Source organism: Mercenaria mercenaria, chromosome 14 (genome assembly GCF_021730395.1).
Source record: "Mercenaria mercenaria strain notata chromosome 14, MADL_Memer_1, whole genome shotgun sequence".
Lineage (NCBI taxonomy): Eukaryota > Metazoa > Mollusca > Bivalvia > Venerida > Veneridae > Mercenaria > Mercenaria mercenaria.
In genome coordinates this window covers 53,120,725-53,136,169 of record NC_069374.1, presented here as the reverse complement: position 1 = coordinate 53,136,169, position 15,445 = coordinate 53,120,725, and the positions used below count along the sequence as shown (strand labels likewise).

The following is a 15,445-nucleotide window of genomic DNA, read 5'->3' as shown; positions in this document are numbered from 1 at the left end:
ACTAAAGAATACATATATAAGGAGACTTGACGAAATAAACACAAATTATGTAAAACTGGCCTCGTTGTTTTCCGTTTACAAAATTACAAACCATCAGAAACACGAGTTTTACGTGTGCATTCATTTTATAGTAGTCGCAACTTGACCGCGATGGTTGACCTTAGGCCGATTATTCATATCGATTATTTCATTATAGAAATCAAGGGTGCTTAGGGTAGCCGTGTATATTTATATGGAATTAGTTTGTATACAGTGCAGTATCAAAGTATATATACTTACATTTGATCAGCTAAAACCTTCCAATACAATAATTTATATTTACTCAAATTCATATTTCCTTTTTCTCGTGCAGCTCGTGTTTTACCTACACTCCTTTTCAATAATAGGTTGTGCCTTATTATGTATTATAATGCAGAGGTCAACCATCGGGGTCAAGTTGCGTCCACTATACACATCTCAATTTGGATTTATCTTTATTAAACATAATGAATAATGGTAAGTTTTTTTTTGCCTATCTACTTCTATCTTTAATTCATTTAAATTATTCTACATCTATAAATCTATCTTACCGTTTTAATTCCGTTTCAACTCGAATATTTATATGTAAAACATATAAAAATTGATATCAAGTTAAACTTTATATAATGCACGTGGTAATGTTTATATAATCCCAAACGATATGTTAGGCCAGACGAAATAACTTCAGCATTTTTTGTTTCATTGTACACATTAAAAACATATTCAGACAGGTTATAATAAAAAATCTCAATTCTTAATTCAGCTACGCTGCTCCAACGATGAAGAAAGTCGATTAGAATCTCAAAGGAAGAAACTCTTCTAATGCTTCGGGCGTATCGTACGCATCCAACAAGATGGAATGACGTCATTGATGACATCAAACAAAACATTGACCGGCTTCCACAACCAGTTAGAGAATTTTACAACTCTGCAACTATCAAACAGCTAAAAGATCGGTTGTCGGTAAAACTTGCAAAACTGATGTCAACAAGAAATATTGAAGATCAAGATCTAAGGTACAATATTTGAAAAAACATTTTATTTAAATACGGAACGATACATGTCTATTGAGTACTTGTAGGGATGATTTAACTTAATACAAGCATGTAATTTGGTAATTATTGATGTTTCAAATTTGTTATCATTTATGACAGTCAAACATCGGTAAATTAAGATATGAGTTCTCAAATAAAATGTTACATTTACAAATCAGTCTTTATTTTCAAAACTTACACAGTGTGTACAATATTTCAAGATTTCTTTCTTTAAAAATTGAAAGCGCTTTAACTTACATATCTCTGAAGAATATTTATATGATTTTATTCTAATCTTTTTTAAAAAAAAATCTGCACATCTGTTTTGCAGAGGCGAGGTTGAGAGTATTCGTGAAAACGAAAGACGTCTGGTGCGTAATGCACCTCGGGCCGGCGAGCCTATGCAACAAAATGGACGACAACAAGCCCCAGCAGCTGACCAAGAAAACAACGCAGATCACGGAGATCGTGACCGTCAAGTAGATGGCGACCAGGCTGCTCCGGCTGGGAGAGCAGAGCGTCGGGATGCGGCTGCTGCAGCTCTCTCTGACAATCATTCTGAAGGCGATGAGCCAGAGCCCCCAAGGCGTCGCCTTGCTGAGCTAGTAAGGGAAAATCATGAAATGTACAATAAGTTCATGAAAAAAAAAAATTACCAAAACTGATGCGAGAATTTGGCATATCTTCTAGCGATTCAGATTGACTCTTTTTCTTCTTAGGAAAAAATATTTTCCTTATGGTTTGTAAACATTAACCAATAAATTTAGAAAATGCTTTTATTGCTTTATTGAGTTTCATGCCTTCCTGTAACATAATTTAGGTTATGTTCGGCAGTCGTTTTACCTAATTGGCGTTCCTTGATTTACCCGTTCTATGAGAAGAATGAAAACCTGAAAATGAAAGCATCACAGATAAAATAACCTCGCTAAGAATAACAACCTCCAGCTCACATAGCATATGTCATGAAAACACATTACATCAATGGCTTGGCAATATTGACAAAAATGTTTTGAAATGCCCCCTATAACAGTGGATTACAATCTCGGATTCGGTATCGGTTTAATTCGCAAATGTCTATTTAATGCAAAATGTCCCTCGAAGGACATCATATACGGTGCCTATATAAGATAAAAGGTAAGGGTAGATTTCCCGGAAACACAGAGCACCCCAAACAAAGCTATCAAGCAATGCATCGCAAAGTAGGCCCACGATAAAAGAAATTGTAACGGAAAAATATTGCAGACGGGTTGCTTCAAGAATCCAACAAGTACATTTAAATTATATGCAAAATACAGAAAAAGTGGTTGGGGGAGGGGTGGAGGGGCAGAAACAGTTAACCACTTTGTCCTAAGTACAGTCAACCACAGGTGCTAGACATGCACGTATGATAATGTAATATTTTACTTTATATGCCTAAATATTATATAGGCCTATAAAGTCAAATATTAGATTATGTGTCTAGCACCTGTGCAATCAACAAAGAGAGAGACATTAGAGAGAACAGTAGAAGACATATTGTTCAGACATATCATCGAATTCAGCACAATTTGCTGGGCTACATTGGTTGGCGAAATTGATCAAACAACAGATGCGGTAAGAGAAGAACTGAACAAAGCTTTTACAATAGTAAATACATAGCAGATTCAGGGAGATTTGATTAATGTCAATAAAACTACTCCCTTCAAAATAAGGCGACATTTAAAAAAAAATTAATAAAGCGAAGAAGAATAAAGTACACTTTATTTTCATAGGTCTTTGTTTGGTCATAAAATTTATTTTTACTGATTTATAAGTAGGCCTAATATACTGATACATTTTGTATATTATACTGACTGGTCTAAATGGACAGTGCTCAATAGCAGCACCAATGCCCATATTCATAAAGGGATTAACTAAGGGAAAAGTTCCAAAGCATTTTGTGAACAATGGTCGAGATAGTTGTCATGTCTAACAATATTGTCTTATAGAGTCTGGCATAGTAATGAAGATTATCAATAAATCTTATCAAGTTTACACTTTTCTTTTGTGCTATATTGTTTAGGATATTTTACAAAGGTAAGGATTTTCCTAAGTTTTCTCCGTAGGAGCTTTATATTATGAATACCAGCCCAGGTCTGATAGGTAAATAGCGTGCTTGGGGGAGTAACTAAGAGAGTTTAAGTGTAATAAAATGACTTCACCAGTGCGGTAGGCCTATTCAAACAAGCTAGTCGAGTATCTGCAGGTAATATATACAGTACCCTGGTAAAAGTTTGATATCTTTCCAAGCTCTCCCAGTATAACAGATACTGGATATTTACAGATAGGAAGTGTCTAGGGATACGGATCCCTACCTCTAGACAAGCCTGCTAGGGGTTTTCTAGGGGTACGGACCTCCTTTTTCTAGAGATTTATGGTTATTTATATCTTAAATTCTGTTGAAAATGAAATAACAAGTAAGACTTTACCAGTTTTCACTTAAAACTTGGATCTAATTGGTTTAAAGATACTAGCGTTCACCCGATTGTTTATCTTCTCATTTAAAACGTAAATAACCGAGGAACTCCAAATGAATACACTGTTCCATGCCGATTAAACTGTTGATAACAGCTAGATTAATGAATGGATCCATCCCTTAATTTGAAATTTAGCATAAATAAAATAATTAAATTAGGCATAATGATATGCACCTATTTATTTTGTTATTTATCAAGGTATAATGATAATCGGCACGGTTTATTTGTTTAATAATCAATTAAGCGACATTAAGTAACCTTATTACCTTTGTCGTTCGAGATGTACTGTCTTTCAGCTCTTAATCTATATCAATTATGATAGATTTTATATATGTAAAATGTGTAATTTAACATGTTGATTTCTATGTATGAATATGTCGGTCAAAAGCTATACATAGCTTATGTTTATAATGTTGTTTTATCTACCGACAATAAATAAATATTGACTTGACTTAAATGCAACTGTTTGTGAAAACGTCCCTTGTATCTTGTAACGTCTACCAAATGTGTGAAAGACATAAATACACTACAGTAAGGGTTAATTATCAATTAAAAATAGTTTTTCCCCAACATATTTAATATTATTTTGTTTAATCTTTTTTTCTGCCAGTTCGTATCCCCGTGATTTATTTGGTGTTCCTCGGTTATTTACGTTCCGAAAGAAAATGTAAACAAATCGAATGATTGTTGTTAATCTGTAAACCATTTACTAGATCCAAGTTTAAGGTGAATATTGATGAAGTGATATTTGTTATTTCATTTTCAACAAAATTTAAAATGTAAATGGCCCTTAATCTCTATAAAACGGAGGTCCGTACCCCTAGAAAACCCCTAACAGGCTTGTCTATAGGTGCGGATCCGTACCCCTAGACCCTTCCTTACAGATAATCTGTAGAACTATAGGTAACCAATAAATTAACATATTTTTTTTTCAATACATTTTTTTATATTAATTTTCATACAGTGTTTATGAAACTTGCTGCAATGGCATTAATCCTCAAAAATTTTAGTAAATTGCTATTACTGGCCGTTTCCGTACTTATTTTTAAAGTGGGTCAGTGCTTGGTCTTCTAGGACCGTCCTTGCATGAAATGCAGGCACAAAATCCGGGTTGCCAACGTCGACCGAAAACTTGAATTTTGCACAGGTCCCTACTCAGCCAGCATTCTACATCGGCCCGATATCAAACCGACGTCGTTGTCTATAACGGCCCGATATCGGCTTCAATATCGTCTGCAAATTGGAATGATGTCGGCCGGAGGTCGGCAGACGATATCGGGCCAACATCATAATGACAACGGTCCGACATTGGCAAACGATACTTGGCAAACGATAATTGGCCAACATCAAAATGATGTCGGCCCGATATTGGCAGATCATATCGTTGTCGCGAAATAGTGTGACACGCAGTGCTTCATCAAAGTTTTCTTCAACTATACACTTAATAAATTCTCAGAGTAATTTACTTGAGAACAGATGTGCCTCGCATCATGTGTATGATGGTTATTTGATTTTATTGATATAATATTTTTCACAACTATATACTACATGTTTTATTCAGTAACGTATTTTTTCTGTATATTCTTAAAATTGTTCAATTAGAATTTTAAACACATATTTATATTTTCATTTTTCTTGTAAATATAAATATTTATACGGCAGCATTCTACATAAAATAAAAGTGCATCTTAATTATAACCTCCCTTTATTACATATAAATTTTGATAAATACCGTTTACAAATTTTGTATGGAACCTAGTTTGATTAATTCTGGCATACATCATATTTGCTTAATAAATTAGCACACATAAACAATTAGATTACTTTTTCACGTTTATCAATAATATTTTGAAAAATATAGCTATATTAGAGAATCCAGTATCGGCTCGATGTCAATCCGACTTATGAAATAGTTACACTGATTGATGTCAATCTACCGATTTCAATATTTTGCGGCAGTTCAACGGTCTGATCTCGGCGATATATGATAATTTTGTGTCGATCCGCCGTAAAACCTAACTCACTCACTCACAACGGCCCGACGTCGGCCCTACATCGGCACATTTTGACGACATTCCGACATTATACCTATATCGGGCCGATATAGTCATGCTGGCTGGGTACCTGTTGAGAGATGCCGATTTTTGAGGGTGCCTTTCCTGGCCGTTTCCGTACTTATAAGGTAAGGTAAGGTAAGATAGGTAGGTAGGTAGGTAGGTTCTTGGTCTTCTAGGATCGTCCTTGCATGAAATGAGGCAAAAAATCCGGGTGGCCACCCAAAACAATATCTTCATGAAAGGCCTGTGTCAATTTTATGGATGATACCGACTCTAATAACAGAATTTTAGATTTCTTCGTTTCCTCGTCTGTACTTCTTTTTGCAGCCCTGGTCGCAAATAAATAAATACATAATTAACCTTAAGCCTGCTCAATTTCTATAATGGACTGGTCCATCATTAAATTGGACAGCACAACTTCTGATTTTAAGGGGTGTTCACTGAAAATTTACTGATTGGATATCGAACAGTGCAGACCATTATCAGACTGCATGGAGGCTCAGGCTGATCTTGGTCTGCACTAGTCGCAAAGGCAAAATGACTTGCCGCCAGCCGGCTAAAGGTTAAATAATTTAAAAATGAAATTAATTCTGTATTTCATGGCATACACGACTATATGAGGCACCAAATTATACAAATACATAGTGAGGCATGTTTAAATATAGTAGATTCTAAATCGTTTCAAAGCGGGAGTAGGACCCGAATCTGAATACATGAACATATGAAATGTCAATGTTGAAACATCTGTATAATCTCTTTTACAAACAGACAAAACTTTCTATAAAAAGCATGATTATTGGTATCCGTATTCATAATTCTATAGAATGTAACAATATGTGGACTACGAATAAATTATTGTTTAATATACTTTTTCCTTTACGTGTTTGGTGTAGAACATTCAAGTAAGTAATGAAATTCGTCACCAATATTTGAATAACATAGGGTACATTCCCTCTCATCATATGGAGTTCTAGTCCAGCTTCCCGTCTCAACAAGAAGTTTATGTGGACTTTTTGTTGCTTTTTTGTTATGAATTTTATGATATAATTAAGATATCAATGATATGTATAAGTAAGGTATTTTTCAAAACAAAATTCATGTTTGAAAAGTTTATATGTTCTACAGCTAGATGAATTTTCTAAATTTGAATGCCACTCGTTCAGAAAAAGATAAAATAGCTTTTGCTTTACACACAAAATCAACCATTTGAAATTTGGGAAAGACTGGGACTAAAACATGTTCGACATTCCACAGCTTATAAATATATTCTGAACATTTCTAATCCAAAGAAATGTTCTTGAATTGTTTGCAACTGCATTTGAATATTTATAACGACTGAACAGTAATAAATACATATCCTTGGTGAGTTTTACAACGTTGCATGATAAAGTTGTTTGCCCAAAATGTAATAATTCTTGTCTTAATATTAATTGCAATAGGTTTTACACCTGTTTCACCATACACAATACTATTTGGCGTACTAGATTTAACCTTTAAGACAGTTCTGTTTATTGGTACTATATAACAATCAACTGTTACAGTGATATGAATACACTGTGGTTTAATATGTTGATGAAGTTTGTACAGAAGTTTCAGATGGTTAACCTTGTCAAATGCTTTAGAGAAGTTCAGAAGGATTAAGGCCTACTGGTGGCCTTGAATTAACGGTTTCGAGATAGATCTTCTACAAGTTCGAGTTACTGAGTTTTGCATGACCTTTTCTTCCTGAACCTATGCTGTAGGTCACAGAGGATATTGTTAACCTGAAAATGCTTGGTAATATTAGAGACTATAATGTATTCCAGTAACTTACAAAGAATACAAGTTAGGGAAATAGGCCAGTAATTTGCAGGATTGCTTTTGTCGCCCTTCTTAAATAGAGGAGTGGCATTAGCCTTGGACCAGTCAGCTGGGATAGTGCTCGTGTCATGGGACCTTTGGAAGAGCTTAGTGACTAGTGTTGAGATTTGTTCACTATGATTTTTAAGAAGAATCGGCTTTAGACCATCGGAACCGCGTGCTTTGTCTATTTTAAGGGAAGAGAGGAGTTTCTGATTACCATTTATGCTGATAGCGACCTTTGGCATTAGGGGATATTTTGGCTAGTAGTCATGCAGTTGGTATAGAGAGTACTATAGAGAGACTGCAATTTCATTTGACAGAGTTTATATAGTCTAATTTGAGAGCTGACATAGGGGTGAATACAGATTGGAATTGACAAATGAGGATATTGTCCTTCTTTTATTCATCAGTATGAAGTTGACCTTTTTCTGGAAGAGGAGACATATGCCTTGGGATCCTGCTTGGCATTTTTGGCAAGGGAGAAAAATTCATGCGAGAGAATTTTTGACCTGTTTTGGGGTTTAATATCTGGAGCATCTTGACATTCAAAGACATAATCTATGTAGTTATCATGGGCTTGTTTGATATTTTTCCTAACAAGATTTTTAAATTTTATGTAATGTTGTTTGTTTGTTTGTTTTGGGTTTAGCGCCGTTTTTCAACAGTATTTCAGTCATATAACGGCGGGCAGTTAACCTAACCAGTGTTCCTGGATTCTGTACCAGTACAAACTTGTTCTCCGCAAGTAACTGCCAACTTCCCCACATGAATTATCAGAGGTGGAGGACTAATGATTTCAGACACAATGTCGTTTATCAAATAGTCACGGAGAACATACGCCCCGCCCGAGGATCGAACTCATGACCCCGCGATCCATAGACCAACGCTCTTGCCTACTGAGCTAAGCGGGCGGGCTGTAATGTTGTTTGACCTCTGGATAAGTGTTATTTTGACCTTTTGGAACATCTTATTTGGTTTTCTAATTTGGCGTTTAATGATTTGGGTAATCCATGGTAGTTGGGGTCTTGAACCTATTCTCTGGGTTGGAATGAATAGATTCATACCTTCAGATAGTGCCTCTTTGGATTCTGACCATAGGTCCTCAACTGACCGTGTGTTATAACCTTTAAACAGGGAAGTCGATAATCCAATTAATGCTGATATGATTAGATTAAATACAAGATACAAGAAACTTTATTTAAAGTCGGATATAAATTTAACAATTAATTAACATTAGCTTAAAGCTATTTTCCGACATTTCCCGATTAGGACGTATGCAACACCTGGAACTCATCAAAGGACTGTCAGTTGATTGTATTAAACAAATGATATAATAACTAAATAAATAAACTAGTAATGGTTATCATGAAATTTTTAAATGATGTAAAGATCATATCAGTCGCAGTTCTGTACAAACTTTTGACCGTACGGCATGGGAGAAAGCTGTATCCAACTTCCGGCGAGAGGTCACAACCGAAAGTAAGTTCAAACGTGTCCAATTTTTTTGGTCTTTCACAGAAGCATAAGTTTTCTGTTGATGTTTGATCCCAAAGGTATTGGTATTTACATAAAGTGAAGCTTATCTTAAAAATGACATTTAATCTTTACCTGTTCAACAGGACTGTTGTCATAATCACATATTATTTGCGGTTGTTGTTCAGTTGCCTTTTGTTGGAAGTGTCTAGGGGTGTCTAGGGGTAAGGATCCGTACCTCTAGAATCTGATTACGTGCCTCTAGACAAGCCTGTTAGGGATTTTCTAGGGGATACGGACCTCCTTTTTCTAGAGATTTAGTATTATTTACAGCATACATTTTGTTGAAAATGAAAAGAAAAAACAGAAGGAAGCGTGTAGGCGCGTGTACTGCCTTTCCAGCCGATAAAACGGAAGTTTACAAAAATCAATAATGACGAAACGAATAGAAGCGGATGATTGTGTCGTTGTCATCTTGCTCTATTATTAGATGAGCACCGAACCATGCAGTGTGCATTATAATGTTTTCTATTTGTTACTGTTGCTTTTATTGCGAACTTTTTTTTATGAGTGTATGTCTGAGACATTAATGAATAGATGTATATGTGGTGTATGAAAAATATTTGAATACAATAGCATGACAATATGAGAGGTTCTTCTCGGCGTATGTTGTGGTCCTTAGAAGGACTTTTGTTGTCCTTAAAAGGACAGTTTATTAGTCTTAAATGTAATAAGACAGATAGCGGAACGCATCTGCAATGCTACTGGCAAAGTTGTGTTCATGACATGGTCGCAGGTGGGTTCCGTCATTATTGATTTTTGTAAACTTCCGTTTATCGGTCTATGCTGTCATTGCCTATGAGTGAATCGCCGTGGTGCCAGATTTTGTATGGTTGTAACTTGAACAGAATTTTGTGGTTGATATTAAAATAAAACAAAAACAAAAAAAAAAAAAAAAAACAAAAAACATGCAAATCTGCCGTTTGATTATTTAACAAAACTATATTTCATGATTTATCTATATTATTATATGTCAAAGAGCTAAAAAAATAAAATTGTAATTTAAACTTCTTTGTATATGTACATAAATAATAACAACCACGAAATATATTTCTAAAAATAGACTGCGGTTTCCGTACTTTTCCGCCATTCTCCGTACAAAACCGAGTACGGGGATTAGGAACAACCGAATTTTGTTAAGGCGCTTGCAAAGCTTGTTATAGTGCCGGTGATGTCTGTAGAACAACAAACCAAATACAACCAGTCTCACCCCTCTTGATGTCAACTCGTTGTAGATGTTTAAAAGAGATTTCATCAGCTCCTTGTTGGTAAGTGATAGCATGCCATTCTCCCCGACTTGGATAAAAATGATGTCATATTTAGCTACGTGAGTTTGTTGAAGAAGTTTTTGAAGTCGCTCAGCCCTAAACCACCAGTCCCGTATGCTTCTCCGCTGAAGGGCATGTCGTCTGGAATCTGTCGTGTTTTCCATCTAAGAGACGTTTTATGAAGCTGTGTCCGAAGATGCCACAGTATGGACCTTTTTCACTGTATTCAGCTGACCAACAGTAGCTTTCTGTAAACGCCATAGTTATGAATGATTAAGTGTACAACAGCGAGTTTATATATAACAAAAAAAACTGACTATGTTCATTCATAACTATTGACATGAGAATTAGGCATTGAGTGATATGTCAGCATCAGTGCCCCAGGTGTGAATAATATCAAGCGTTGTAGTTGATACGCTTGTTACAATACACATTTATTTAATTACTTGTTGATTAATATCTAATACTACTTTGTAAACTATTCAATAACAATTTCATTAATTAATTACATGACATCAGAAATCATTATTTTCAAAGTTTTACATTTGTATATTTGACACCTTATCATTTACCCAGAAACCATGTGTAACTGATCATATGCAACAATATGGACATGCGACTCTTCAAAAGTCATGTAATTTTGTAAAACAATTACCTGTAAGTCACTTAATTATCTAAACGGCACATCCATGTCAATAAATAAAAAAATATATAAAAAAGTAGATAAATTGCTGACGAAGCTACACTATACGTAAGAAATTGCTGTTAAGGTAACTTGACATAGACAACCAAGATGGCGTCACGAAATTGGGGTTGGTCACATTATTTACTCGTATAGACGAAATGCTGCTATAGAGGTCTAAAGATGCATTTTAATCATTTAATACACACATATACAATTGTAAGAATATATTTGATTTATAAATTTATAAAATCAAATGTTCTGAAACTCACCATGAAAACTAGTCATTTTTGTGCACATTTTGCGGGAAAGTTATATATCCAAACTGAAAATAATTTATATCCTCCGATATTTGAATATATGTCCTTCAGGAGCTACACCTATGAACAAAAGAACTTATCTATTGAGTTTTATGTTATTTGCTCTAGAATTTCCTTAGTAAATTATAAATTTCTATATTTTACACCCTAAAAAGTTGAAACCTGCCTGCAGTATGAGGGTCATTAAAAATTCCAAGTACAGGTAAGTTTTTTCTTCTTATTTCTGAAACTTTACATCCTCACATATTTAGAGTTTTGAGTGCTACGTTCATTTCTTAGTAATTCTACATTGTATTTTAATCGCCATCACACAGTAGCGCTTCACCAACGAATTGTCACCAGTGCACTGTCACGCTTAACCATTACAGTGTCAAAATCGCACTGTCACGATTAACCATTGTAGTGTCACCATTGCACTGTTGCGCCTAACCATCGTACTGTCACGGTTCCCCATCGCTTTGTCACGCTTCTCCATAGTAATGTCACCATCGTACTTTACGCATAGCAATCGTACTGTCGCGCTTCACAATCGTAGTGTCACCATAGAACTGTCGCGCTTCCCCATCGCACTGTCGCACTTCACAATCGTAGTGTCTCCATCGGACTGTTGAACTTTGCCATCGCACTGTCGCGCTTCACCTTCTCTTCTCTGTTTATATAGCTTAGTATTGTATGAAATGTACTGTTCAAGAATAGGTTCCGTTGGTCTATTCCTATCTGTTATTTGTAAACAAAATATTGTATTCAAAATTAACCTCTCTGCCGGAAAATAAATGATAATACATGTAATAGTGATTAATTGTTAGTGAGAAAATGCTTTTTAATCAACTCTTATATTGCAAGCCATGAAACGTTAAAAATATTTGTTGTCAGTTTAAGATCATAAAAATACACTAGCTACAGTACAATGGCGAAACGTGACGGTGCGATGGTAAACCGCAAAACTAGGATGGTGATATTACGATGGTGACAGTTTGATTGCAAAGAGTAACAGTACAACAGACTGTCACCATCTTACTGAGGTGTTATCGCCATCGTATTGTCGTGCTTCGCCATTGTACTGTTGTACCTTTGTGCTCCCCGTTCACAGGTTGTAGGCGCTGGCCCTAACGGAGCACCGTAAATCCCACATTCTAATCTAATACTAATAAAGTTGATTTTTTTTCTTATGATGCGCTTTCTGACAGGAGTATTTAAATCATAATCACGCATTTAACTCGAATGCCAATTAAGTTTATCATAATTGAAATAAAACCCGAAAGTTCACAGCTCAGACCTAGCCGGGATATTTTTGTTATAATTCGCATTATAGGCCTAAGTGTTATTTTTGTTAAATTTCAGTATATGCTGTCATTAAACATAATTTTACGAATAAACGTCGACAAAAAAATAAGCTCCATAGTACAAATTTTCCGACCGAAACCTCCAACGTGGCTTTAAAAATACCATCAAATAACGTCGCATTTTAAAACAGTCCCGTACAACGAATGAATTTGTTCCCAGCGATATGCTAAGAGATCACATAAATAAGGTTAGTACAAACAGAATAACGAGTATACATCACAACCAAATTATATTAAAATCCTTCAAAGGGTTTAGTAGATAAAGAGCGTACATCAAATGGAAGACTCAAACATTTGACCTCCAGTTGTGACCTTGACCTAGAGCCGACTCATGAGTTCTACACATCGTCTTGACGAGGTGATTATTTGACCAAAGTTTCAATGAAAATCCTTCAAGGGTGGTAAGTTACGGAAGGAGGCCATTCCTATAACCCCCACCACTCGTGGCGGGGGATCAATTAACAATGTTAAAAGTTCAATAAGCCTTTCAAATTTATAAACAAATTTTATTTCCGCATTGTTTCTACATGAAAAATGATAACTGTATTCAAGCGGATGGCATTGCTGACTTTCTAACAAAATATTTGTGAACTGACTAAGCTGAGCAGACCTGAAAGACGGAAAAGTATAATTATTTTCTAGCATGTATACAAAACAAGAGGACGATGATGGCCCTATATCGCCCACCTGGGTTTAGTTGCTTTTGTGTGTATGTGTGTGTTGGGGGGTGGGGGGGGGCGTAAAGTGGGGTAAGACATTGGAGGAATGATGTGATACGACAATATCATACATGAAGATTTCTTTAAGTTTCCACTACATAAATAAGGGGTAAAGTGAACACATCTAGTGGCAATGCTTTATGATGAAACAGAATAATTTGTGCAATCTTCGTAAAGGGTCACCTGAAAAAAAAAAGTTTTTTTTAAAATTGGACCTGCCGTTTATAACAAGAACATTTTATAAGTTTCCAATATATACATATAGGGAAAAAATTGCAAACCTCTTGGCGGCCATGTTTTTGACGAATCAAAATAATTTTAACAATCTTAGTAGAGGGTTACACAAGGTCCATTTATGTGAAATTATTTTCAAATCGTATCAGCAGTTTCATACAAGAAGATTTTTAATGTTTCCAACATATATCACCAAAAGGTCTCAGAGAAAATGCTTTTTAAGGAACGTTTGGACGGACGAATGGACGCACGACTGTGAGCGATCACAATAGCTCACCCCGAGCACTTTGTACTTAGCTGAGCTAAAATGCTAGGGGAAATCAAAGACTAAACAAAATATTGCTAAGCATCATAGCTTTGTAAAACACCATAAAAAACATTTGTCATGCAATACATTCTCACTAGTTGTTAATGGGCAATATATATAATGGTATCAAATTATATTGAATATAAAGTAAATTTAACAGATGGACAAAAGAAAAAACTTAGAAAGAGCCTATAATAATAAAATTCCGCATACTTTTAGATTAGAATATAAAATGAACAAATGCGTGGAAAATTTCCTTTACTTTTAACAAAAACACAGATTAATCAAATTGAAAAGGAATAAGAAGAGACTAGAAATTACAATTTCAAAACAAAAGGTCAGTCAAGGTCAAAACGAAGGATTTTTGGGAGCTTTGGCGGGTCTGTTAGGTTGAACAGTACTTCCGGTAGCTGCAAAAATAGCTCTAAAAATATTAGGACCGTTAGGCGTCGGAGCTTTGTTCGGTCTTGCCAGTACGTGTGTTAGTAAAATACCTGGATATGGTATGATTTCGGTAGCTTATGATAAGAGAAATATGATATCACCATATCTTACACCTAATCAAAGAAAACAATAAAGGGAAACTGGTGTAATTAAATTAACACGAAAACAAAAAACAATGGGTAAAACAATTAATCATTAGAAACTATAGGGATGTATTTAGTAGAAATAATTTACCGAAAACAAAAGGACCAAAGGTCGAATGCGGAATATTCAATTTAGATAATTCTATCGGACCCGGAACACATTGGGTTTGTTATGTAAATAAAATATACTTTTACCCGTTCGGTTTACCACCTCCAAAAGAAGTAATCAATTACATCCCGGATGTAAAATACAATAACATACAATATCAAGACAAAACAAGTGTATTATGCGGTTACTATTGTTTATTTTTAAACTTTCATAAAAATGTTACAAGATAATATAACAATGTATGATTTATTGTACAAAAAACTAAGAGTTGACAATGTAAAACAAAATGAAAACACTATCACTTCCTATTTTACACATTACTTACACCGCTAGAGATCTTCAGCCATGCGTATGCTTATGGTGTAATCCTACGGTTAAATGATTTCAACAACCTGAGAATATCATAACATTCAGTAATGCATAGGACTATGCCATAATCATACGATTGAATGCTTTCAACAACATGAAAATATCATAATATCATAACATTCAGTCCTGTGTGCGATTGTGCAAAGAGCTATTTCTTTGGATTGTGGTACAAGCCTACGGTGGAATGACTTTAGACAAGTTTTGATTTGATCTGATTTGTCGTTTATGGAGTCTTGCATTTTCACGTTGTAATTCGTCTGGTTGATAATATCTTTGTAGAATTCTTGAATACCCCTAAAATAAACAAAATAACTTTTAAAAGATCATCTCAACTTACATATTCTCCAACGTATAAATATATTGTTTACACCGGTAAATAGTTAAACATATGATTTTTTTCTAAAGCTTGTTAAAAGATAAAAATATAATAAAACAAAACTTACATTTTAGTTGTTTAAATTCCACTTCATTCCGTTATAAAACTTAACAGTGAAGAATGTTCTAGTGTATATGGCAAGCCAATTGTCC

At 34.9% G+C, this 15,445-nt stretch overlaps 1 protein-coding gene across 1 annotated transcript; it reads left to right on the top strand.

The window, feature by feature from the left end:
- Window positions 1–782: 782 nt before the first annotated feature.
- Window positions 783–3,369, top strand: LOC123550133 (uncharacterized). The gene is made up of 4 exons (XM_053522630.1): window positions 783–1,034; window positions 1,384–1,657; window positions 2,502–2,645; window positions 3,355–3,369. Exons 1-4 carry the CDS (start codon window positions 841–843, stop codon window positions 3,367–3,369), a joined length of 627 nt encoding a protein of 208 aa, XP_053378605.1. The 5' UTR covers window positions 783–840.
- Window positions 3,370–15,445: the final 12,076 nt, after the last annotated feature.